Source organism: Gymnoscopelus microlampas (assembly GCF_963454915.1).
Source record: "Gymnoscopelus microlampas genome assembly, chromosome: 2".
Classification (NCBI taxonomy): Eukaryota; Metazoa; Chordata; class Actinopteri; order Myctophiformes; family Myctophidae; genus Gymnoscopelus; species Gymnoscopelus microlampas.
Genome location: NC_139939.1, coordinates 23109964 through 23137417, shown reverse-complemented (window position 1 = coordinate 23137417; position 27454 = coordinate 23109964). Strand labels below are relative to the sequence as shown.

The window sequence follows — 27454 nt, the reverse complement described above, 5'->3', positions numbered from 1 at the left end:
TAGGGGCAAACATTCGGTTGGAGTTTTCATTCATGGATGACATCACTGGAGTAAACTTTTTAGCACAACTGTGGCAAGTTTTATAGCTGCTAATGGAACATTAGCCCTACAACAAACAAAGCTAATATTGTGATAGTGTCCCTTTAAGCAATGGGCAGTGGTTTACAAGCCTTTTGGGGACCAGGATTTCCAAAGGAATTGCTCACATAACCCAAAATAACATTTAACAGCCATCATGTGGGCAGCTAAACAAAGAATAATAATTTATATAAATATTTCCCAAAATGCATTGTAGGCTAGGGATTTTGAAGTGCATACAGTAATGAACAGCCTCCAGAAAAATAAATGTTCCACTCAAAACGCTGATGCTGATTTCAGCAGGATTATCAGTTTTTCTTAGATCCAAATAAATCTGAGCCCAGTTTAAAGCTCTCCTTTGGAAGAATCCTGCACATTGTAATGTGCACAAGCAAAGCTTTTCCTTTTAGAGATTTACTCGCTTGATGTGGCATTTTCCACATCTGACATTAAGAGAAGATTCTGGAGGTCCAAATGTTGAGCCAAATATGGGTGTTTTATATGTGCCAACACATTGATGTTAAATATATGGACCACCACATCCCATAATAAGCAAACTCTCATAACCCCACTCACCTCTATGTACAAGTAGGTGTGTGTATCCATGTCCAGTGGCTGTGAGAGTCATGAGGTTGTCATTGCACTCTACCTGAGGCCTCATAGCCAGCCATTCAGGGACTAAAGTGTTGGAATCAAATGATGGGCCAAATACCTTCCCAGCTTTGAAACTTCTGACGCCTAATGAATACAAAAGGCAATGCAGAGCAGTCAATAATTAATAAGTTCCCAGTGCTAATAGGCTATAGGCCTTAATGTTCTACTGAAGTTCAGTCAATGTATGCATTTTTTTTGTTGTTATCTTGAATAGTTCTATATTTCTGATATCAGTCATTAGAATACTGGAGTGTTTGTTCAGAAAAACAGCCTGGGTCTGCCCATCTCTCCAGTAAACACTACAGAAAATGAATTTTCAGGTCAGCATTCAATCAGGAGAGAGAACTCATACAGGATACAGGATAAACTGAAATTGTGAAATTGGAAGTGATGACACAAAGAAGTGAACAGACTAAATTGGAACTGGAACACTTTACATTTTAAACACTCTAGCAGTGATTGGGTAGGCCTACTACTATTAGAATATATAGCTTAAACTTTTTAACAAAAAAAAGTTTTGTTTTAATTAACCTAGCCTTGGATCACAAGACGGTCATCTGTCATTACCGTATTGGATGATCTTCAAAATAGTGTTTGCACTTTCTCCATTTTTGGTCCGTACATCTACATAAACGTTCATTTTTCAAATATAAAGTAATGACCCTATGGCCACGGATATTACAATTATGTACGGCCCCTCAGAAGTACCCGTATATTCCGTATTGTTAAATGAAAAGCATTTTAATCCGATCGATGGCCATTTTTAAATATAGTTATAATGTATCAGAGTGCAATACATCTCTCAACCGATAGGGTCACGTAGTTGAAGGCATAAGGAGAAAATACTTAGAAAATGGCCACCGATCGGTTTAAAATGCTTTTTATTTAACAATACGGAATTGCGGATACTTCAGAGCCGTACATGATTGTAGCATCCGACTGTCGCCACGTTTATGTAGATGTACGGACCAAAAAGGGAGAAAGTGCAAACACTATTTTGAAGATCATCCATGACTGTCATGTATCAGGGATAGTTTTAACCATAAAATACAACGTAGCTTACCCTACCTTCTTTGGTTAGGCCACGCAATCAATGAAGCAAAGCTACTTTTACCTGGGACATCGGCTTGATATCCAGCATCAATATCGGGGTCCGTGTGCGTTTTGTGCCTAACATTACCAAAAGTCCAAGTCTGGGGTAAATCTTTCACATCTTCTACAAGGCTGTGGACGACTTCTTTCACTTTGGCTTCTATGTCTTGGGTGAACCGAACACCTATGTGGTCAGATTTGTGCAGAGGAGCACCTCGGATGTCCCGTACTCTTGAGTAAGAATCTCCTATGTTCTCTGGATCGTTTTTTGATTGCCATCCGTTAAAGGATGACACTTTTCCTTGGGGAACCTTTATCGAATAACCGGCATGAAATGTGCAAACAGCTACAAATATTAGGATAAATAAAAGCAAAGACGTTTTTCTTTTGTGTTCGCGAGACATCGCCAGGTTGATGTCAGGTAGACTCGTGTTCTCGCAGCAGGGCTGTGGGAATCTGATCAAAATCAATTAAGCGTCATTTAGGTGTGGGCCAATCAAAAAGTAACAAGAAGCATTGAAGCAACATCAGAGATGCAGTGGTGGAAAAGGTACTCACATTTCAAGTATCAATGCAATGTAGAACTAGTCTGTTACAAGTAAAAGTCCAGAATTTAAAAAAAATGTACAAAGTACAATAGTATTGGCATCAAAATGTACTTAAAGTGCCAAAAGTAGAAACTACTCATTATGTAGAATGTCCCATTTCACAAGTTTTCAAATGTATAAAATGTATACATCTTTAGAAAATAGCAGAGCTTGTAGATAGGCTATTTTCAAATGTTGAAGTGGTTAATGTTTTTTAATACTAATACAAATCTACAAAGTAAAAGTAACTAAAGTTTTCAAGTAATTGTAGTGGAGTAAAAGTAGAATATTTGCCTCTGAGATGTAGTGGAGTAGAAGTAAAAGCACTGAAGTACTCCAACTCCATCAAAGTAAAAAATACCTCAAAATTGTACTTAAGTTCAGTGCTTGAGTAAATGTACTTCTTCCACCGCACATGAGTGCAAGCTTGCAACTAGAAACCAGCAGGATATTGCTTGGGTTTAACAGCAGGTGATTGACACATTCACAGTAGCCTATGATAGGGTTTGTTAAGCAATTATAAAACAAATGTGAATGAATAGGCCTACAAAATTCAAATAGAAAACTGTGAGTAGGTCTCCGCCAGGCCGGGTTGCCTACCCAGGGCAGCCGGGTTGTCCAGTGCATTGACTCCGAACAGTGATGAAAACAACAGAATATGAAGCTGGCTGCCACCATTAGGCCGATTTGAAAAAAAATCGGGGCAGAGGTTCTTTCTGGGCCTACTGGCAGTGTGCAGGCAAGGTTTTATACTGATCAGTCCACGTGCCAGAGATTAGCTGCTCACAGAATGATTGACTGACTGACTGACTGATACACACGGAGTGAAAACATAGTCTCCGGCCTGGCAGAGATAAATGTCAGTGACAACAATGGGACCCTGGGCCTGAGACTGCCTCACGGTTCCCCACCCCATCCTGCCTCATTCCCCCCAACACACAAATGCTTGCTGGTGCCACAGCCAGAACCAGTGAACACCAATATGTAATGTACACTCCACACAACTGCCTGCCTATTTACAGAAACCATAAACATATGGAATATTCATCATTTATATAATATAATTAATGACTGAGTAGATAGCACATGCAGGATTTACAAAACACTGATAATTTAGATAGATAAATAAAACATTCTACATGGCCTCCAGAACTTTGGGCCCTGGGCATGGGCCCTACAGGCCCGTTCAGGAATTGAGCTCTATACAAAATAAGTATATGACATAATGTAAAAGTGTATACTGAACATTTACTTATTTAAATGTAAATCATGTCACCAGTGATGACATCAGGGAAACTTATATGTGGATCTGTGGATTTATAAATAGTTTTGGAGATCCACGGATCCGAATGACTTCTCACCACAAGGTACGGCACTCCCTCGGGTCCTCATGACACACACAGCAAGTTTGAAGCCGATCAGTTGCACGATTCTTGAGATATATAGGAGACACCGACGCGCACACAGAGATTCCGTGCATTTATAGTTAGATTAATATATTGCCATACAGATTGGTTTATTCTCTAAAAAGTTATGGATTTCAGCTTTAACAAACCTTCGTTATGAAATGGAAAAAGATGCACTGCCTGTTCTTCTAAGGCATGCTCGGAATTGCAATGTCTAACAATGAAGTATTTGAACTTTGGTGTCCCAAAAGGAGGCCAAACCTCTCTCATTCTGGCCAAGGGCAGTAGCATTTGGAATAATTGAGTTTTTCTGTGAATCCTTTTGTTCAACAAATGAGGTTTGTCTGAAAGTAGAGAGGAAGCAATGACTGTGCCAATCCTTACCCTACCTCAAAGAGAATAAATTCATTGTATTGAATGATCGAATCCACTTGAGTCCAAATGCACTGAGATGCAACAGCCTGAGGCTATTTTGAACAGCCAGAGGTAGAGAGGATGTCATGAGGTCTACTAGGAAAAACATAACATGTAAGGGAAAGTGAAAACATTATCTATTGAAAACTACATTATATTTCACTATAAGCATCTCTGACACGGAGGAATATCCTTTATTCCTAACATTTTGACCTTCTAGTTCAAGATGGATAAGAAAAGCTGACTACAATAATCCCTGAATAACATTGTGTTAATCGTAGGACCATACCGTTTTTGGATTGGTGGCTATTATTGTGTAAGTGAATTTAGGAGACTTCTGAAGATACATCTGACTTCCACGAGGCTTTGCGTTATTGTTAATTTGATGATGGCCGGACTTACTTCTCCCATTGAGAAAATGGTCCAAGTTGTGCTCATGGAATGTGATTATCATTAAATCAGTTCTGCAGCAAATGGAAGGGACACACAGTGAAAACCTCAGTGTTAGATAGATAGACCTTTATTGATCTGGGGGAATTCAGTCGCTAGAGGCAGCACAGCAGTTGAGTACAGATACAGAGTAAAAAGAAGTACTGTAAGATACAGTTAAGAGTAGCTGCACAATAGCTAGGTAAAAGAAGAAACAGCATCTCAAAAACACCATCAGCAATTGATGACAATACACCCCATACATTATCCTAATAATTCTAATATAATAGATCATTATTATTATAACATTATTTTATGATGAGATACGCGGTGAGACACTTATGAAGCACTGACTATAATGGACAGACTTTATTTGTTTAAACCTCTGTATACCCTTGCTCTGTATTGTTGATGCTTCTTGTTTGTTTTTTTGCCTTGTATTGCTGTACATAACAGTACTTCTTTTTTTTCTTACTCTTTACCTGTAACTCTGTAACCTAACTGCTGTGCTGCCTCTGGCCGACTTAATTGCCCCCATGGGATAATAAAGGTACTGTATATCTATCTATCTATCTATCCTGCATTATGCAGAATCAAATACACACAATCACTGTGTCATTCATGACATCACAGAATACACCAATATCAGGGGCGCCAATGGCCTAGTAGTTAAGGCCCATAGCACATCTAAAATGCAGTCTGACTGCAGTCGTGGGTCCAATTCCTGAGCCCGACTGCTGCTGTGTGTCACTCTCCCTGTCTCTCTCTCCTGTTTCCTGTCGATCTCTACACGATACTATCCAAATAATCCCAAAAAAAGAATACACCAATATCAATACAGTGTCAACAGTATTATCAGTGCAATAACCGCACCCCAGTGTTATTGAGGAAAAGAGTACACTGATAGTACAGTCTCCGTGCAGTACATCAGAGTCAGTTTCTGTAATTGTACTGGAGTTATTCTAGAGTTAAACGTATGGCCCCGCCACCTATTCATTTCAATGGAGCTGGTCAAGCCGGGCATGAAGCACCCGGAAGTATACTACTTCTTCCGGCAGGCACACTAGCATTTCAGACGATAGACGCATGCGCAGTGGCGTTTTAAATGCGGAAGTCTTGCAATACTTGATCTGGCCACCTGGGGGTGAGGGCTTATGCGTGACTCATTGTAGGCTATATCCTCATGGCTACCGGCACAAAGGACCTCTTGCTTAAATGCCCCACAGCCTCACCACCTCCCCATCCAGTGTAGCGCCAATGATGGAGCCAGCCTACCTCACCAGCCTGTTAGTTTGTATACCCCCCCCCCTCCCAGAAGGCATGGCAGACTGGTAGAACATCTGCAGCACCTTGTGTTAATTCAAGTGTAGCCAACAAATGTAACCAAATGGATCCATTTGAACACTGTGAGTTACACATGGATTTCACCATGCAGTAACTAACCCCAAATCGTCTTCTTACAGGTGTGTCCACAAGCTTCACAACAAACAGCTGTTGATGAGATTAATCTTCATTACATTACTTAAAATTAGGAATCACTGATGCAATCGAGTGTGACATAATGTATTGAAAGGCACAGCTGATTTATTTTAATTGATTTTAATTGGGTGAAGATGTCCAGCTCACTGCATGGGCCAATACTTAATTTCAAGTTATACAGGGAATTGTGTCAAAATGAGACTATGTTAGCCTCTCTAAATCCCTGTAAAAAGTCATGTAAAGTTTGCAAAATGGCACAATATTCTAGTAAAAGACAACACAAATACACACACTTGAGTTGTGGCACAGTGCAAGATCATTCAAAGTTTGTTCTAGTGAAAAGGGGAAATGGGCGGTGACTAAAATCTCAATAGGCTACTAAAAGTTACAACTGTTACAACCAGGGGAGTTGGTTTAGCCACAGAAATACTAGAGCTCTCTTTGGAGCTCACTTTTCTTTCCCTCAAAGCTAGAAATGCAAAACATTTAAAAAACATGAACCCCAAATGTGTCCAAGTATAAAAGAAGCGTTCTTTTTAACCAAGACACTATATGCATTACTCTTCTTTGCGCACTGTTTTGTCCCAGGGCAGGGATTGGGGAACCACTGGCCATTTGACTCCAAAGTTTTCAGTGAGTAAAAGTAGAGGATATGGGTGGGGTTTGGTCGGGGGGAGGGTAGGAAGGGGCTGGAGAAAGAAAACAGGGTGATGTGTATGCTATGAATTCGAAGCTGGGTGGGTCTACTACACAGCATTTCAGATTCCAAATAACTGTCGTGCGTAAAAGTGATCACACAGGTAAGGGTTACTCATATTGTTGAGATTTTATCTGACTAACGCATGCGGGTCATGATTGCTATAATGATATTTCACATTATGTTTGGAGGGATTTGAAAATGTGTGAACTTGGGGGAAAACTGAACAACAGCATAATTGGTTTTCATCAGGGCTTTGACGAATAGCATGGTTTTCACTTGGCGAGCACAAAATTAGGCTGTAACAGAGACGCGGGATTGTAAGATATTTCCAATAATGCGATTAAGTTTAAAGCGTTTATTTGTCGCGTATACCATAGACATGTGTGATTATGTTCTGTCGTCGTATTCTCGCGCTCTTTTCATAGTAGTTGGCTATAGGGCCTGTGCCCATCTCATCTAACGGGAGTAGAACAGCGGCAGCACCCATCCCGAACGGGAATGTCCCATTATGGGAACAGCGTGTATAGCCTGATTACATTTCAGTGATGGAAGAAGTCCTCACTCCTCAGATGTTTTACTTAAGTAAAAGTATCAATACTACAATGTAGATACTCTGTTACAAGTAAGTCCCGTATTCAAAATATACTTGAGTAAAAGTACAAAAGTTTCAGCATCAATGTATACCTAGTACCAACTTAAGTACCAAAAGTAAAAGTAGCCTACTCATTGTGCAGAATGTCCCATTTCACAAGTTCAAAATGTATACAAAATCTTTTGAAAATAGCCGATCTACAAGCTCACAATGCTTAGGACACATTGTGAGCTTGTACGTCTGCTATTTTCAAATGGCAGATATAGGGCTGAAGGGGCTAGTGTTTTGTAATAATAATCAAATCTACGAAGTAACTAGTAACTCAAGTTTTCAAATAATTATAGTTGAGTGAAAGTAGTATTTGCCTCTGATATGTAGTGGATTAGAAGTAAAAATATTGAAAATTGGAAATACCCCAGTAAAGTAAAAAATACCTCAAAATTGTACTTAAGACCTAAGTACAGTACTTGAGTACATGTACTTAGTTACTTTACACCACTGCATTTTCTTTTCTTGTCGAAGCAATTAATCTATAAAAGGGACAGAGTTCGTTGTCAGATGTTTAGCCTATGGAAAAGATCAAAACCTTTGGGGGGAAAAAAGAAAAACAAGGAGAAAAAAAAGAAAAACCTAATTATGACACATGGTAGCATTCGTGGGCGCCTCTCATATAGATGTTCACTGGTTCCAAAGATGTCCTCGTTTAGAAAAATGCTGGCACTTTTTAAAGACCCTCTTAAACCAGTCTGATCTTCCCTTTGTGCAGTGAGGTAAAACACTCAGCCAGGGGAATCCTCTGTGGGAGTAAGTGGGGGTGTGTGTTTGACAGCAGATGGCCCATGCAGTTATTCAAAAAAAAAGTGGACTGTTTGTGAGACTACAGAGACGAGTTTGGACTTGTTGCAATGGCTCTCCTTTTTCAGTTCATCTCTCTCTGTCTGAGACCAGTGATGGAAGAAGTACTCACAGGTTTTACTTATGTAAAAGTATCAATAATGCAATGTAGATATACTCTGTTACAAGTGGAAGTCCCATAATCAAAATGTACAAAAGTACAAAAGTATTGGCATTAAAATATACTTAAAGCATCAAAAGTAAAGTACTCATTGTGCAGAATGTCCCATTTCAGTAAAAAAATAAAAAATAAAAAAAGAAGTTAAAAATGTATAAAGATCTTTTGAAAATAGCAGATCAACAACCTCACAATGCGTCGCATTGTGAGCTTGTAGATCGTCTATTTTCAAATGGCAGAAATATATAGGCCTATATGGCTGAAGTGGTAAAAAGTGGTAAAAAAAAAGAAGTGAAGTGGTAGAAATACCACAAAAAGTACTTAAGTACTTGTACTTATAAATACAGTACTTGAGTACATGTACTAAGTTACTTTACACCACTGTCTGAGACAGTGGTTATTTGTAACAGCTGTGTGTGTGTAGTGGACTTACCTTAAGTCAAAGATGGGTTATATAACTCTACAGAATGTTTGAAAATAAATATTGTACATCCTTCCCCTCTTCCTCTGTTATATCTGTTTCAGGGAGACAGAATGTTGATCCTGGCCGGAATAGTTGTTCTGCACATTACAACCATCATCCTGCTTCTGGTGGCAACCATTGATAATGTGAGTCCTTAGTCCATTCTTTAATAAGCCTTGCTTTTCTAAGGCCCACCTCTGTTAAAAGACAGTTAAATGAAAGGACCAAATAACATCTGATAACCACATGCTGTCTGTGCAGTGCAAATTCAAGCTCCCAAGCTCAGGTTATGCAAATCACAAACGTTGAGAGTTAGCATCATCATTTCTGAAGTGACAGCCTTCAAAGATGATTGGAACAATCATGTAGTAAAACGGGTTTAACGTGCTGATTAAATGCACTATAGCTATGACACGGGTCAACACAATCTGATGTAGCCTAGTACTGTATGTCAATTGTCAAGTTTTCTTTAGATGAAGACTACTCAGCTACTCTAGGCTACTTCTTACTTCACCCACACTTCTTAAAGTGTTCTTTTTCTTCTTCTTTTTAATGTCAAATGTGATTTTGTGGCCAGGCCTGGTGGATGACAGATACCGCATACACTGACCTGTGGGGCAGATGGGAGCTGGTGAAATCAGCCTGGCATTACACCAACTTGAAAGGCTACCCTGAAGGTAAATCCAAGTCCTATATTCTTAAATCACTTAAACTCTCTATACTTAGTGAAACAGACCTGAGTTGCATTGATTGATTGAATGAATACTTTATTAACAGTTTGCAGATTGTACAGATTGTACGGTTTGTACGGCAATGATTGTTAAAAGGATAACACAAAAAGCCCTATAGGGGCTTGTTTCCATTGTGGTCCTGTGTATCAAATTCATTAAGAGGGGGGGGGGTCCTTTTTGGTGCTAACTAAGCTTAGAGGGCTTTTCTAGGACCCTTTACAAATTGCAGACAGGTGTGCCTTTATGGTGGTTTGGAAGGAGGGTAAGGAGTCACACTTTTTGATGTTTGTTGGAAGGGCATTTCACATTTTGGTGGCATAGCAGTAGAACAAATTTGACCCCATGTTTGTGCCGAACCTGGGTTGAGTGAGATCAGAGGAGATGTACGTGGGCCGCTTTTTTCCTGTCTGCAACACATCTCTTTGCCGAAACGAAAATAGCCAATCTGCAAGCTTGTTGATCGGCTATTTTTGGCTGATTTTGGAAAATGGCCCCTGTCCAAGTCCTAACCTAACCTACCCCCCCCCGCCTCTCTCCTTCTCCTTTTGTTCATATTTCTCACTCTTCATACCAGTAACCTGTAAACTGATTGTATGACATTCTATAGTAATTGTGTATATCTGTCTGTCTCTTATATGTCATCATGATTTGTGTGCATGGGGAACTCATTTGAAACAAGCTCAGTGCTTTTATGAGTCTTCCAGTTTAGTAGACCTTGTATTGTGAATTTGTACTTCCATGTACTGTTGTTCTCATGTCTTACTAAATAAAGTACATCAATCAATCAATCAATCAATGTTCTCACCAGAATATAGATGCTGGGGTTCAAGTGGTTAAAACATCTTGGGATACTAAGTGATTAATTGTTCATATTCACCATTATTACATGTAGTAGTGAATACAACTAAAGAACGTACAGTGTATACCGGAATGGCTATTTTGATCAGATTTTCACTGTTACTGTGCCTACAGACAGCACATAGACAGTAAAGGAATTCTGCACCAAATGACAGACCATGTCGGACAACATTGTGTCTAACACAAAAATCTTTTTTCTAATGCATATAAAATTGGGGGTCCTTGAAATAAAAGAGTTAAGAGTTACAATTCACTATGGCTATTTGTTCAATTTGGCATTTGATGGTCTTAAATAGTTTGATTCAGATTGAGTTGCACGCACACACACACACACACACACACACACACACACACACACACACACACACACACACACACACACACACACACACACACACACACACACACACACACACACACACACACACACTATATCAATATTATATGAATTAAAGTAGGAGAATAAATCAGTATTGCTTTGGCCATATCATTCTAAGATAAAGATACTAAGGCACTTTATATCGTTGTGGTTCACTCTGGCTTTCAACTGGTACATGTGTGTTAATTTAGTATTTGATTTTAGCAGTGACTTAAAAATGTAAAGCTTTAAAAATGACAACACTTATCAGAAAATTATTGCTTTTGTCTCCCACTCCGCACATTCAATTTTCCCTCTTTTAGGTTCATGCTGCTGGTACTCAAAAGCATTGCATTTCATCGCCTTGTCTTTTGATTGATCACTAAATTATGCTCTATGTGTCGCCCCCTACAGACTACCTTCAGGCAGTACAGGCTACCTCAGTGCTGGCATGTATATTTGCCATCCTGGCCTTGTTTGTGTTTGTGGCTCAGCTGTTCACTCTGGGCAAGGGCCAGAGGTTCACCTTCTCTGGAGTTCTACAGCTTATCTCCTGTAAGTAACTTAGACTCTGACTTTGGGCCATGAGGAAAATATTTAGAGTATTACTTGTAAAAGAATTATCCGCTTTTTGGCACCCTGAATTTGTGTCACTGTCGACTGCCGCATCTGCTCAATGATTAAACAAAAAAATGTAGTGATAAGTGCAATAATGATGTGATAGTCTTTTATGAGACCTATTATAAATGTAAGAATTCTCAGCTACTATCACACCAATCTAATCAGAACAATAATCTCTAAGCAACTTCATGTCTAATGTATAATAAGGATGTTTTGAAATTGTACCTGAGGGACTGCCGAGGCTCACATAGACTTTTAAGTTCCTCTTAGCCTTCCTAGAGGCAGTGGTATTAATTAGGTTACTTAGACCACATCTGGGAACAATCCTCATATGCATAACATCTTATCAGGTAAAAAAAAGACCAACTTATTAAACACCTAAGTCCTATTGTATACTTTGTCATAAGATGGTGATACGCAGCTAATCTACAAGCTCACAACGCACCGCAATGCGACTTTTTGAGGCGTTAAATCGTTAATTGAATTGTTTAAAATGTAATTGATTTTAAATATGAACAATTCTTTCCTTTTCTCCAGGTCTGTGTATAATGATTGCAGCCTCCATCTACACAGCTACTTTCCACACAGAGGATGGAGCAGAAGGAGGCTATGGACACTCGTTTGTTTTGGCCTGGATCTCATTCGTCCTCACTCTCATCCTGGCCATCACCTACCTCATCCTGCGGAAAAAGAGTGAATGATGGCACTGAAGATATGCAGCAGGGTTGACGTCCCATTAAAATCAATTCAGACAATTTAAACCAGTGGTTCTCAAACGCTTTAATTTCAAGGACCCCCATAACTCTGAGAGTGTACAAATGGAACCAAAATGGACCATTTGTACACTCTCAGTTACAGGCCTGTAAGGGTCTATTTGGAACCTCCTCAAGGAACACTGAGGGTCCCTGGACTTTGAGAACTACTGATCACATAAACCCTAGTGACCCTATTCTGGGGCGAACTTAAGGTGAGAACAACCAATCTACAAGCTCACAACGCGCCGCGTTGCACCGTGTTGTGAGCTTCTAGATCGGTGAAGAGATTTATTGTAGAGGGGGAAAAAGGAGGGGACTAATTCTAGACCCCTGGGGGACCCATTTTAATTAAGTATACAAGGTTTAAGTGGTCAAGATGCAGAATTTATTCAGTTTGAGAATAGAAAAAGAAAAAGATATGAAAAAGATTGTTGCCCACCAGTTCTCGTCAGACCTGGGATTCGTAGTTTGTTTGGAGGCTTTAAAAGTCAACTCACCCAACCCTAAATGAAGAGATGAAGCTGTGAAGATTGGCAGGGAGAATAGTTTTATGGTATCATATTCATATAAGCAGGGAAGAGGAAAAAGCGGGCGGGAAGGGAGCTAGACGGTGGGATAAGGTGCAACATATTTTGGCTAGGTAGAGTATAAAGTTTAAAGCTTTATCAAAATAGGGACTTGGGAAAACCTTACTTTGTAGCATTACAATCATAAAAAACAAAAAGATAAATCAGTTGCCATTGCCAAAGTGATACATGTTTTGGGAAACGTAATGGACATGAGGTCTGTGATTCTAATTGTTAAAATCATTTTACATAATACATATTAGGAGAAGAGATAAGGTCAAGTAAAAGCACTTCCGACAATTAGCAGTTGACATTCTGTGAGGTGCCAATATTCCGCAACCTCTAAAATCAAGTTGTATGACTATTGGTTATTACTGCATGTTTCCAGTGTGACAGCTGAGGGGTGATATACTGTATTTAATAAGGTATGGTATGTTGGTAAAACTACAACATTCCTGTTGCAGTACTTGAACAATCAGAAAATACAAGCCTTAATTTACAGTACTAGTAATTTTTATTCATTGTATCATGTTACAGCATATATTGTAACCATTGTTTTTTATTATCTATGTACATTTTAACCATTGTATTTTTGTAACATTTTGTATTCTTGTGTGATTTTTTTTAAACCATGTTTGATTCTGTGTTTTAGTTGGCTGCTATCATATCAAAGTACATGTAATTTGTACCAGTGAACATTAAGTAAACCAGTAATGGGAGGACAATGGTGTTTCATATCACCATATTTCAGGACAATGCATTAGAAGGTTTTGTAATTATAGTGGAATTGAAGCCATATCATGCATTAACAAAATAAAAACATGACCAAATTTCTGCTTTCAACTCAACTTCATTCAAAAATGTTTTAAATAAATAAACACAAACTATCCATTTCACTTCAGTGGTAAAGACACATTTTCACCTTTATGCAGAGTGGATGCACACCGCATGATCTCTGGATGATTTCTTTAATAAATTAATCCAAAACTTATATGCCTACCACATTTTATACATCAGGGTACCTGTGGGGAAGCTTTTGAAAATCTAAACTCTTGAATGTAAAAAATAACATCCCTTGTGGATATTCCCTGTGCTTAAAAACTCAGCATGGAATGGGTTAAGGGCAACATTTGTAGTGTGTCCAGCTTTCTGGACAAAGGAGGAGCTACAGCAGTGGCTCCCAACCGTTTCTGGATCAGGGCCCACTTGAGTTGTTAAGTGGTCAAATGGGCCGCGTGCATGTTTATGTTAATGATCAATCAATCGATTGTGTTACAGATTGAATAAATGGAACTAATGTAGTATACTTTAAGTTCCTATTTACAATTGTTCAAGGTTTTAAAGAAAAAATACAATGACATTTATTTTTATGTTATATATATTTTTTATATTCATTATATTAATCATTAAAACCTTAGTGTTTTGCCAATTGTTTGGAGGCCCATTGGGGCCCTCATTTCGCCCTGATGAAGACCTGTTGTGGTCAAAACATGTTGGCGTTTGCCTTGTTGTAATAAAGACCTTTCCCTCCTTTCAATAGTGTGTCCAGATCCTCTGTTTTTTCATGTTTTAACCCAATTGATCCAGGAGCACCTCTGGTACTTTTGACTACTTTTAACAACTGGTCTCTCCGTTGAGCACTTGGTTGTGTTTTTTTTTTCTCTATTTGGGGCCCAATTGCAATATCCTCATGGCTCACCAGTGGCCCCGGCCCACGGGTTGGGAATTGCTGAGCTACAGAATACCACGGTTGTGAATGCAACCCTTCTTCAGGTCTTAAAACAGACCTAGGCAGAGAGAGAATGTTCCATTGTGTATGATTCCAAGAAGGAGCTAGTTAGGACTGGACTGAACTAAATCCCCTGCCCAGAGGGGGTGATACGCTCCTGCACCACCAGGTGGAGTAGATGGTTCTCCTCAGCAGAGAGAAGTGGCCTGAGGGGGAAAGCACACAAACACACAGATCAATATGGAAAACGCAGCAAAATCAGGAGTAGTGGAAACACTACTAAATCCCAGTCACGTGACGGAAATTAACATTTTTGAATGCTCACCATAGCTCAGTTTGAAGAGACTTGAGGGACTCTGTGTCTTTCTCCTGGCAGGCCATCTGCAGAACAGATTTTCTGTTACACAGTGCGCAAATAAAACCCTAACTGCAAATACAGATCACCTAGACAAGGCCTCTCCTACCCTGTCAGCCTTTATCCTCCTTTATGGTTCTTTGGTGATTTTCCCCTGACACAGATCATACGTACAAGTTACTTCACCCTATCTTTTTCAGTAGCTACTCCTGGATTAAACTGAACCTCGGCTTGGGCCATGTGTGATCACTCTTTTTCCTACGTGAAACATTTAGGACCAGGAAATCCTGCAAACTGTACAAGTGTGTAGATTTTATTACTCACCACCACTGATTGGAGCAGCAGAAAAACATTCTCAGGCAGGAAGGTCACTGTATAAGAGAACAAAAACAAGGTGTCAAAAAAGAAAGAAAGGGGGGGCATAAATACGAGCAGGACTAGGTAATTGATATTATATTGATATAGTGACATGAGACTAGATACTGTCTGGGATTCTGGATATCTTAATATTGTGATATGGCATAAATGTTGTCTCTTCATGGTTTTAATCACTTTAGTCATATTTTATACTTTCCATTTGTTTCCAAAATAGTGAAAATAGCCGATTTTAGAAAACGGTAGGGTGGGAAAAAAGGGTCAAAGGAATTTATGTCATGATACATTATGTGAAATTATCAATACCGAGGTATTTGGTCAAAAACTTGTGATATTTGATTTTATCCATATCGGCCAGCCCTACATATGGTGGCATAAGGGTAAAGTTCCTGCCTACCACTAAGGAGACTGGGATCAGATTCCTACACAATGCCTCTGCCTTGGCCAGGCGCTCCAACAAACACAATTGGCTGTGTTTTCGGGTTGGAAGCCGAAGGGCAGGACGTTCTTTGTCGCTGCACTATAGACGAATCCACAGAGCGCACCCCTGGCGCAATCATAACTGAGATGTCAGAATGCACACCGCAGCAGGGGTCTGACACCGCAGCAGCGCTCTGTGATAGCGACTCCTACAGGTTAGCCTGCTGAACTGGGCAGTCTCCCAGATCAGCAGAGAGCGGAACTGGGAGGGATAAGATGTTCCTCCGCACAATTTATGCTCTCCCTCACTGTCACACTGTCAGTTGAGAAGAAGAAGCAGCTGATGATTCCATGTGTAATGGAGGAGACATATTGTCTCTACACCACTGTTTCCCCAACAGTGGGTCGGGACCCATGTTTGGGTCTCGGACCCATTTTCATGGGTCACAGGTAAATATCCATTTATTTTGCTTTTAGTTATAATTATTTCTAAAGATTTTCTAAAATGTACAACAAAAGATGCAATTTCTTAAAAAAACAAAAAAAACAAACGTTTTTCTAAATAATTTAATAAATAAATAAATGTATTAATTGATTAAAAGAATCTAAAGAATTCCTTTAAAAAAACGTAGTAGTGAAAATAGCAGATCTACAAGCTCACAACGCGTCATGATGCTACGCGTTGTGAGCTTGTAGATCTGCTATTTTCGTTAGTCCAGGGAGACATAAAATGTATCTTTTGGGCCTCGAGTTAAAAAGTTTGGGAACCACTGGTCTACACCCTCCCCAAGACCGGCAAGTAGGGGTTGGCAGTGACAGAGAATTCTCCCCTATAGAAATTGGGGAGAATTGTTATGAAGAGAATATAGGAGGGGAAAAAATGATCTGCTGATGCAAACATGATCTATAATGTCATTACTAAGATTTATTTTGGCTGTTGTCAAATCTTTTGTTAGAGGAGTCAAATTAAAGTGCAGTTACCTTGGCTGTGAGGGTCAAAGGACTCCCACGCGTACCTTTCCAGGGTCTGGGCATGTTCTGGTAACAGCTTCTGAGGCGGAGGCTGCAATAGAAAACAGTTGAAAGTTCTTTAACCAGCAAATTCTTCTAGCATTTCATTTAAAGGAAAACATAACTGATTTTCAACCTAAATACCATTGTTCTAATGAGTGAGGAGATCAGATAGCGTGGCAAAAATACCCTATGTCTTCTGTATAATTTTCCATGAAATGTTGACGATGACTTAACGAAACGATGGCATCAAACATGTCGTTTCATGTCATCCGGCATATATTTCATACAGAATCCATACATAGGGAAGGGAAAATGATATGTTTTGGTTCAAACAAAACGGTTTGATAGTAATCATTGCTGTAGAGGTTAAATTCAGTAACAGGTGTCTCCCTGTCTCTCCAGCTCTTTCACAAACAGAAAATAGTTTTTCAGGTGGGTTGCAAAATTTCAGCCAATCAGAAGAGTACCCATTCCTCAGTTTCATTTTATAGTGTTATATAGTGTTATTAGTGGTATACCGACCTGAAAATGCATTTTCTGTTTAATTAAAAGCTGGAGAGACATAGAGACCTGTTACTGAACAAACACTCTACAGCAATGACTACTATCAGAATATAGAGCTATTTAACACTTATTTTAACCAAAGAAAATCACTTACCCTACCTTTAACCCATTAAGACCTGAGGCGATTAAAACAAAAATCTAAAACAAAACAGGGTTTTGAAAAAAATTGGAAAAAAAATATTTTTCATGATTTTTCAAAAATAGCAGATCTACAAGCTCAAAATATTTTTTTTCCAATTTTTTTCAAAACCCTGTTTTGTTTTTAGACTCGGTGCCGCGCTATGAGCTTGTATATCTGCTATTTTTGAATAGCCAAAGACATCTAAAGTGACACAGATGCGTTCCAGGTATCAATGGGTTAATAATAATAAATATTATAATAACAATTTTATACAATATCTTTTGTATACATTCAAATTGTGTCTGCCCGCAGATATGCGCATATATGGACTGGACATGCCCAACTGATCAGACAGACAGACAGACAGGCAACTACCTCAAGCAACATCAGCAGCAGCACTCTGGAGATCTCACACTTGGCCACAATGTCTAGAAATGCACCTAGGAGGATGTATGAGAGATGTGAATGGAAATGCTGAAAACAGTCAAAATGTCTCATGATGTTAACATTCAATATGCAAAGGTCTACATGCTATAAACACTCAATCATATAAGCAGGTCTTCCCACATTAACCCTGGCATTCACCATTTTGGACAGATTTTAAAAGAATAATACATTTTGCAAAAATAGCAGATCTACAAGTTCACAATGCATTGTGATGTGACACGCTGCGATCTTGTAGATCTGCAATATTTGCTATTCAATTAAGAATATAGGGCTTAATCGCATGAACCATATAGCATACATTTTTGGGGCATGTCATAATAGGCGAACATTCTGCAAAAATAGCAGATCTATAAGGTCACAACGCATTGCAACGCAACGTATTATGAGCTTGTAGATCGTTGAAGAGATTTGGTGTAAAGGGGTAGTAGATAAGTGGGAAAGACGTCAGAAAACAAGGCCAAACATTGTCTCCCCCCCCCCCCCATAGATTATAGTGTATCAGAGCCTCACCAACAGGGGTGTTGGTGCCAGGCAGCTGTAGTCCTCTCTCCTGGCACATCAGTTGCATTTCTGTCAGCACTGACAAAGCACCATCATAGTCACCTGCAAAACAAGAGAAGACATCAAGCTGCCGTTGCAGATAAACTAATCTGCAACACACACAGACAAACAACAACGTCAAATCCAAATGGACTCACGGGTAAGGATTTTGCAGGTTGCCATTTCTCCCATGGACAGCAGAGCTTCCATAGGGGTTTGTGTCTGCAACTCTGCTGCCCTCTGGTAATGAACAATAGCCTCACCTGGTCTGTTCATCTCCTGTGTTAGAGGAAGAAGAGGACAGTGAGGGAAGAGAGTGAATTTAATATGGAATTTTCCCACTTCATAGACTTAACAGTAGAACAAATCATATTTTTTTATGTTGTGGCTCATTCTAGCTCTGCTGACTTACCTTGAGTGCATTGCCAAGTTCTAGAGACAGGCTGGCTGCCATCACCGGTTGGTTCATCTCAATGTACACCTGTAAGCCATTTGTAAAGCAGTCTTATTCTACTGTCTCAAAAGGAATGTTGGCAAGAGGGCACCATCGGAATGTAGAGTAAAAAGCTATTCGCCAGATGTTCAATCTGACTCTCCCACATTTCAACGTTCCCTTTAGATGGATGCTCCTATTTGGATTTTAGATTATGAATTATTAAGCAGCTGTCGATTCACAACACTGTACCTTGCACCTTTTCAATGTCAGTGGTGTTTTTATCGTATTGAGCGATGTGCTACATATCTTATACTTCACATTCACCTCATGTCCTCTAACACTACTCACTACCCAGAATGCAAGAGGTACTGCATTTCAATCTGTTATCTAAATTGATTATTTGACTTGCGTTAGAGAGAAAAACACCCTACAGTCAGATCTTAGGTCTATACTCGGTCCCCTCATTTATTCCTTCTAGACCAAATCTTTTGCATAAAATAGCCGATCCACAAGCTCATGTTACGACATGTTGTGAGCTTGTAGATCTGCTTTTTGCTGAATGTTCTCATATTTGTTTATTTATAGTTAGGGAAACAATAGGTATTTAATCAGATTTTGAGCATGATGCTCGGTTTTTCCTTTCTTTAACCATGAACACAAAACTGTGAATTTATATACCTGCGATAATGCTAAACATATTTTCCACCTGCACAAGAATCATTTCTGCCTTCTGTTGTACCATTTATCCATTGCTACTTTTTTATAATGTACCTTATGTATATTGAATTTTGTATATTTTATTTCACTGTGCCTTCCTGTTATTTGACCTGTTCTATTCTCTCTTCCCCTATTCTAACTCTTCCTGTAACTGCAATGTTGAGAGCTTGCACAAATAATAATTTCGCCCACTCTGTTACCACCCTGTAATCGTGTGTGCCGTGACAATAAAGTTGATTCTGAGTATAATGACATGCCCAGAATATGGAAGCTAGGGTTCATGTGGTTACCAAACAGCAGGTGAAAGCTACCTTAATAGCAAAGCTATAGCAGTTGAGTGCAGCCTGTAGATGCTCATCAAACCCTGGGGCTTGTAGTGCCCTGTTCTCCTTCTCTGAGGAGAGAAAGAGGCGGGCAGCGTCGGTCAACGCCAGGGCCTCTCCGGGAGCATTGAACAGAGTCTGCTCACACCTACAGGCACAAATCCAACATGTATAATCATGTGATAAGTAGCTATAACCTAGAAATATTCCAACATTCATTTTAGTTTGTTGTGCTCAGAAAACCTTATATGATTACATTAGCTATTGCTCTGAAGCACAATATTCTGATACAGAAATTTTAGCCCTTTGGTACACAACATGTTTTAATCTCATCGCTCTCAAACATAAATTCAAAGAGCAGAAAAACATAGTATACCCATTACTTATGTGTGAGAATTGTGTGTTATGTTATGTCCATTGCTCAATGAGGTGTTTCAAGGTCTTCTACTGAGTAAGTACTAGTATTATCAGATATCAGGGATGGTTTTGATCAAACTTTGATTAAGCTTTTTCAACCCGATGCATACAGTACATTGCATTTATTCCATAAAGAACACTCAGTGCATTTCAGTGGGTGGGATTAATCTCTGCGGCATTCTGATTTGTAACGCTGTGTGTGTACTCACAATAATGATTTATTGTGACTTGGGGGTCATCTGGTATCATATCCATTTGAAAGTTCTGGCATATATTTTACTAAATCAAATCAAAGAAGAGACAAAAGCATCCTAAAGAACCTCAGTTATTTGACTAAATACATGTTTTCTGCAAGAACTTTCAAATGGATATCATACAAGTAGGTGACAAGAGCTGACCCCAAAGTCACGTAAGCAATTCATTATTGGGTAAGTACATACAGAGCACTATAAATTTGAATGCCGCCACGATGAATCCCTCAACAAAAATGCATTGTGCATGAGTGTTCTATGACTGTGTACGTGGAATACATGCAGTGTATGGAATATCAGCCAATCTAGGGCTAGGAGTCTAGGACTTGGCCACAGTATGAAGTCGGTTTATGTTAAGTAGTTTGTTGTCTTACCGTGCCATAGCAAGGTTACAGAACGCAGCATACTGGAGACAGTCCTGTTGCTTCAACTCCTTAGCTAATTGGCCTGGACCACAAAAGGGAGAAAACAAAAGTGTGTGGACAGTTTTATCATATGGCATGGCTTTGTGACCAATCTATTCAAAATATCACTGGCTGATAACTAAGTGTGGCAAGAAAATATTAAACAGATCCATAATGTACTTTTAACAGTTAATGTTGACGCATACTGTATGTAATGTAACTTATGAAGAGAGAATGACACTTACCAAACTGCTCACTCGCCTCTGCTACATTGGGTTTACGTAGAAAACGTCTTGGGAAATAAATACACACATTGTTACATCACAGCACCCTACGGGACAGGGGGAACCACAGGGGTCCTTGAGGAGGTTCCAGGGGTCCCCCAGCTAAATGACTGATATAATAGAAACCAATGGACCCTTAAGGGTCTGTAACCTTGAGAGATATTGTATAAATGGAACCAAATGAACCTGTACCAGTCCATTTGGTACACACTATTAACACAGTGCAGATTGGGGTCTAATAATCATACAGAGTAGATTGGGGTCTAAAAAAAGTATCATCGGTGAACTAATGATATCAAACGGGTGGGTCCTTAAAACAAAAATAATTAGAATCACTGCTGTGTGTCAACATCAGCTAGCCCAGTCATATTATTATTTGGGACTAAACACTTACTTAGAATTGGACATCATTGATGTATTGTAACGAGTCTGACTTTTACTTTTGTATGATAGATACTAAAGCAAAAGTCAGATGATAGTCTTGATCCAAGGCTAACACTAGTATCCAGATAACACTCGTATCCAGCTAGGCAGCTACAGTCGCACTGACGTTACAGTACCTTAACCATAGCCGCAAGCAACTCTTATCCTAAATTTTATATCTGGAATGTAGAGTTGCCATACCAACCCTTGACAGCCCATACATTCAAGCCATTCTAGCTTTCCGTACAGCTGCAATGTTGGTGAGTTTAACGTCGTTTAATACAATCCGATCGGACTTTTCTGTTTGAATGTATGGGCTGTCAAGGGTTGGTATGGCAACTCTAGATTCCAGATATTAAAAATAGGATCTAGTTGCTTGCGGCTACGTTAAACAGTAATCCAGCCTCGATGGAAGAAGTGTTCTCATGTAAATCATCGTTAAATTCGAACGTATTGCCTTGACTCAGAAATAATTGCCATTGTAACGTGTCCGAGTGTTGTTATAATAGATATAAAGCTTTAGCGTTAGCAAGGCAACGCCACTCGGCCATCGCTAGCTACTGAGCTAATGTTGCACCCCGATATTCTGCCTCCTCTCTGAAGGACAATATATGTGACAGGGATAAAGAAAGGGCTCTGTTAGAAATAACTTACTTTTTCAGTTTATTTGACACTGCACGGTATCTCATCAGAAAATCACCCTCCGCAGCCATCGTCAAAATTAAGTGAAAAGAAACAACAACACATCTAACCAGGAAGTCCGTCTGAGAGGAGAGCTCTGATTGGCTGGTAGAACCGTACCCGACCACTCCATTGGTTGGGAACGTAATAGCTGGGCGGGTTCAACGAGGAGCTCGATGGAAAGGAAGGATGATAGACAGCGCCTCCGACCAATCTAATTATGTTTTAAATGTAATGAAGTTTGGCTATAATTAAATTAAATTTCGTTAAGCGTGGACATTGGGGTTAATTAATTACATTTAAACACTGTTAGTAGCTTAAGTTCATTTAAGTTTTCAAAATGTGTTTCTTTTGCACTTTGTCTTAATACTTGTAATGTTTTGCATAAAGCACTTTAGTGGATTGTCTTGTTGAAATAAACTAGCCTTGCCTTTAGGCATGGGTTTAGTGTGGTTAAGGTTGTGGATCTGGGCAGCCTAACCTTTCCGGGATGTAATATTAATAAGATACACCTTTTTTGACCCTCAGAGAAATTCTGAGGGTCAATAATTCAGAAATGCAGTGTTCTGTGGTGCCCAGTCGGTTTTGGTGCCCAGAATTACCAGGTGCCCAGTGTTCCGAGGTCACCGGATTTGCGAGGTGCCCACTCGACCTGTATCCTCTCCCACTAACCTTTCTAGGACAAAAGCATTGGGCTTGATCACTTGATGTTGGTCAGCTATTATCGAAGGGATTTTTGTGTTCTTAAAGTGTAATACTGTAGTAGGCTATAGTAGGAAAGAGACAAGTGACTCTGGAACATGTTTTTGTTTTGTAGTCTTGACAACAAAGATTGGTGTGTAGCTCACTTTATTTCTTATCAGCATTTCACAACAGGAGAACATGAAGCAGGAGAATAGAGATAGTCTAGCAGTCTAGCAGGGGTTCTCAACCTTTTTAGGCCGCGACCCCACAAAATAATTATATTTCAACTGGGGACCCCCCAGGCCCCCACCCGACAAACTATTGGCATGTAGGAGTTAAGGCATTACATATTGTTTAACTCCACAGATAAATATTATGAAAATAGCCGTGTTACAAGATCTTGTAGATCTGCTATTTTCACAATTCTTTGCTCTTTCTTCAATTATTTGACAATTTGGCCTATGTTTGGTATAGTTTGTTGATTACTTTTGATGCAGTAATAACATTTTTAGGTGTTAAAAAGGTTCTAAAAAATTGACACTTCACTGACATCTGGGGACCCCCCCCCCAAAAATCATATGTGGACCCCCTGGGGATCCCGACCCAAAAGTAGCAGATCTACAAGCTCAGAACTTGTCGTTTTGAGCTTGTAGATCTGCTACTTTTGAATTTGAATCCTGAAAAGTAACAGTTTTGGACATATGAGGTTTCCACTGGACACAAATACATAGCTAAAATGTTAAATGACACAGATGCTTTCCCGGTTTTAATGGGTTAATTCTCATAGAACGACTCAAATTCTCCATCATTCTTGTTGTGTGTTCTTTGTTCCACCTGTAGAAGGAGAGAGGGGAGGAGGGGTTAGCAATGATGTTGAAGATAACCTGCAACCTTAACTGTTTAATTGTAGTACTACCCAGAAGTTTAACTCAGGCCCCCCGCGCAAGTGTTACATTTCTACTGTTGAGCTATATATAACCTAATACAAAGCGCATTTGTCTAGAGGATTTTCTTTTATTTCCGTTTCGATCTTCATGTACCAATTGTACATTTCTCATTAAGAGCAGGTAGACCAACTACAACCACCGTATACACAGAATTATAATAACATATTCCACCATACAGGTCAAAACAAAGTGCTATTCATTAAAATAAGTTATGGACTGCAGCTTTAAGCCCGATGCACAAGCTCAAAACGTGTTACTGAGCGACATGTAAGCTTGTACATCTGCTATTTTCATACTTTTCAATGTTTTTTGGAACATTTTTGAAGATAGGTTTGAGCCTGCAATTCCAATACATATTGGGTGGTACTCTACTGACCTTGACCTGCTGTATGGATCTGTTTGACCTGGGCAGAACATTTCCTTGTCCTGTGGCTCCAGCGGTCGCTGAAGTATTCAGCACCTCATATATGGAAAGGGGTCGAGGCTCTAGACTCTGAAAAGAAAGAAAGAAAGAAAAGGTGTCTTGAGTATTAGTATTATACTAAATCAATTTCAATCTAATATAATGCAAGCAGAAATAGGATTTTTTGAAGAGTGCTTCATCTTACAGCGTAGAAAGAATCAGATGCTGCAGCCATGTTCTCTTCTTCCCTACTTTGTTCTGTTCTTTGTTCTGTTCTTTGTTCTGTCCTTTGCACTCTAATCCCACTTGTGTTTGCACTTTCATCTTCCACAGGCTCATTATGCTGAAATTAATGATACGGTACAAGAACACACAAATGAACTTGATAAAGAAGACACACATGGATGGACACAGAACATGCCCACCGCACACACACATTACATGTGAATATGTGACTTAAATGAGGTGGAGAATGAAATTCATTTTATTTCATATTTTCTTTTGTATCATGATCTGAATCGTGGGGGATGGGTCAAGCAATTGTCCTGACATGAAAATGAAATATTCATTCATTCATTTCAGAATGGCAATTTTATGAATGCCATTTTTGCAATTCTTTCGCCATTTTTAATCGTAATCCTACAGCCAAAAATAGTATCTACAAGCGCTGTAACCTGTTGTGAGCTTGTAGATCTACTATATAACTCTAACCCTAAACCCATAAACCTAACCTCTAAATGTCTAATCCTAACCCCAACCTGAACGTTTTCCTAATTGTTAGCCTATAGCCTATAAAAATATTTTTCATCCATAAGAATACCCTTTTCTCTTGTGAGGATCACGCACGCACGCACATGCACGCGCGCACGCGCACACACACACACACACACACACACACACACACACACACACACACACACACACACACACACACACACACACACACACACACACACACACACACACACACACACACACACACACACACCACTGAAGCTCCTCATGAGGACATTTTGGAACTTCTGAAATTATTGTCATATTGACGACACGCTGACATCAAACATGACAGGAAGACTGTGAGAAAGCAATGACAACATCTGCTGTTACCTAACTGTCACCAAGTTATGCACCACACCTCTCCTTACCCAACAGAAGACATAGACTGAGCCGGCAACACTAAAAATGAGCAGCACCAATGTGACGGCACCAACAATAATGACTCCCTGGTAACCCGACCTGGAGGGTCGCTCTCTGTATCCCTCATCTGGAAGAAACAACACGCCAGTCAGTTTTACATATGAAGTCTATTACTATGGGTCCATTTGGTTAATTTAACACAGAGGATTTGACTTTGTTGCTATTAAACACTTCATTAACCGTTAAGACCTGAGGCCGATTCTACTAATGCCTTTAATCAGCAGTTCTCACACGTTCAGATTCTTCAAAAATGTTCAAAAATATCTGCTATTTTTGAATAGCCAACACAAAAATCTAAAATGACACAGGTACTTTCCGTGTTTTAATGGGTTAAACCCATAGACCTCATACTTGGTTGACCAGATTCCTCAAGGCCACCAGCTTTTGCTCTCTACACTAGATATATTTGCCGAAAAGTGCAGATTTAAAAGCTCACAGCATGTCGCATTGCGACGTGTTGTGAACTTGTAGATATGCTGTTGTCACAAAATGTTTCCCCTAGAATAGGGACGTGTCGTTAAATGAATCTGCTTGTTTTTTTCACAGTTTGAGAAATTATAATTTAGATTCATATATCGTATTAGCTCACACGTCCTGTGAAATCTTACATTTAGGTGTCACTTTCAAACTGCAGTTCCTGTTTGAGTCTAAATGACTTCACATTTATCACGAGGCCTATCTCTCCTGTTTCTAGACATAATGCTTTATTGCTTCCTCCTCACTGCCCTCAAATCTTTCAGTTTTTACTTCCACCTCTGCTTCTCTTCTTCACTTACCTCTCACTAGAACTGCCCAGTAAACCGTAGCCGTTTTATATTTGCAGAAGTATTCTCCTGTGTTGGCACTTGTCACATTTGTCAGCTTCACATTGACAGTTTCAGTGGGTTGGGATGGTTCAAACTTGTGTATCAGGTTGTCCATTGGGTTGAAACACTCTCCGGTGCCACTCTGGTTGACTGGCTGAACAACCTTGAATTGAATATTGAGATCTTCTGCAGCTAGAGCCAAGAAGACTCTATTCTCCAACTCTATGGCTGTATTGGCGAACATAGATCATATGTATAATATAAATCTTGGTAAAGGTTTTCATCCGTTTCTAAAATGACAAATTTGCATCCCAAATTACCCAACCTATTCTCACACAGTTTTACAATACTGTTGAGGAGTTTTAATCCTATTTCAGTGCTGTCATAAAACTTTAACATATTTTTAACAAAACACACATTCCACTACACCCACAACTGTATATTATAGTCACTGTAAAGATACCTTACATTGACCCATGATTCCAGAAGCAACGAACGGGGTGAGAAGTACAAATAGTCCTATCCATGTTTCCATTTTGTATTTTTTGTTTGTATTCCCCCTGGGTAAATATCAGTGCGAGTGTAAAAATCGTTTCCAGTGTCGGTGCTCCAAGTTCTGACTCAGTCTTCTTCAATGGGCTTGTTCACTGTGTCTCACTTTATCTTGGCTCCTGTGACGTTGCACACATGTTGTTCCCGTTTTTTTGTTTCGTTTTTTTGCAATGCAACTTCCTCCAAATTGGTACTGTTTTGTGTGAGAAAAATAGACAATATGATTGCAGAGTTCACACATAACATCAGACTCTACATTTGTGCAAGGAGAAGAGACGAATGCAGACAGAATATATATGTGTGTGCGTAATATGTATGAAAGAGGGGAATCAGAGGACGGAGTTCTGGTGAAGGTGACAAATTGCTTGTTGGTAATATGAAGCAGGTGTGGAAGAGTGACCTCTTCACTGTTGTAATACTTGTCAGTCATTAAGCATGCAATGAATAAGTGCACACTTTCTGTTTGTGTGTCTGTGTGTCTGTGTGTTTGTGTGTCTGTCTGTCTGTCTGTGTGTCTGTCTGTCTTTCTGTCTGTCTGTCTGTCTGTCTGTCTGTCTGTTTTCCTCTTT

General features: G+C 39.4%; 3 protein-coding genes across 4 annotated transcripts; 1 reads left to right on the top strand and 2 right to left on the bottom strand.

Annotated features, from left to right (window-relative positions):
- The first annotated feature begins 6820 nt into the window (after positions 1–6820).
- LOC311060442 (epithelial membrane protein 1) lies at positions 6821–12958 on the top strand. The gene is made up of 5 exons (XM_084078620.1): positions 6821–6939; positions 8969–9052; positions 9484–9583; positions 11268–11408; positions 12012–12958. Exons 2-5 carry the CDS (start codon positions 8978–8980, stop codon positions 12173–12175), a joined length of 480 nt encoding a protein of 159 aa, XP_083934746.1. The 5' UTR covers positions 6821–6939; positions 8969–8977; the 3' UTR covers positions 12176–12958.
- A 404-nt stretch (positions 12959–13362) lies between these two features.
- Positions 13363–22387, bottom strand: f8a (coagulation factor VIII associated). Its single transcript, XM_084078611.1, has 12 exons — positions 22270–22387; positions 21154–21200; positions 20879–20951; positions 19825–19984; positions 18773–18841; positions 18519–18639; positions 18331–18423; positions 17749–17813; positions 16656–16737; positions 15204–15250; positions 14850–14905; positions 13363–14730 (listed from the first exon to the last, which is right to left on the bottom strand). Exons 1-12 carry the CDS (start codon positions 22326–22328, stop codon positions 14649–14651), a joined length of 954 nt encoding a protein of 317 aa, XP_083934737.1. The 5' UTR covers positions 22329–22387; the 3' UTR covers positions 13363–14648.
- A 735-nt stretch (positions 22388–23122) lies between these two features.
- On the bottom strand, positions 23123–26958 carry nfam1 (NFAT activating protein with ITAM motif 1). Of its 2 annotated transcripts, XM_084074676.1 has the most exons (6): positions 26802–26958; positions 26304–26561; positions 25476–25594; positions 24536–24673; positions 24304–24420; positions 23123–23814 (listed from the first exon to the last, which is right to left on the bottom strand). In XM_084074676.1, the coding sequence occupies exons 1-6, from the start codon at positions 26866–26868 to the stop codon at positions 23755–23757; spliced, it is 759 nt and encodes a 252-aa protein (XP_083930802.1). In that variant the 5' UTR covers positions 26869–26958; the 3' UTR covers positions 23123–23754. The 2 variants fall into 2 exon arrangements, with proteins under 2 accessions (XP_083930802.1, XP_083930803.1); XM_084074677.1 differs by lacking the exon at positions 24536–24673.
- Positions 26959–27454: the final 496 nt, after the last annotated feature.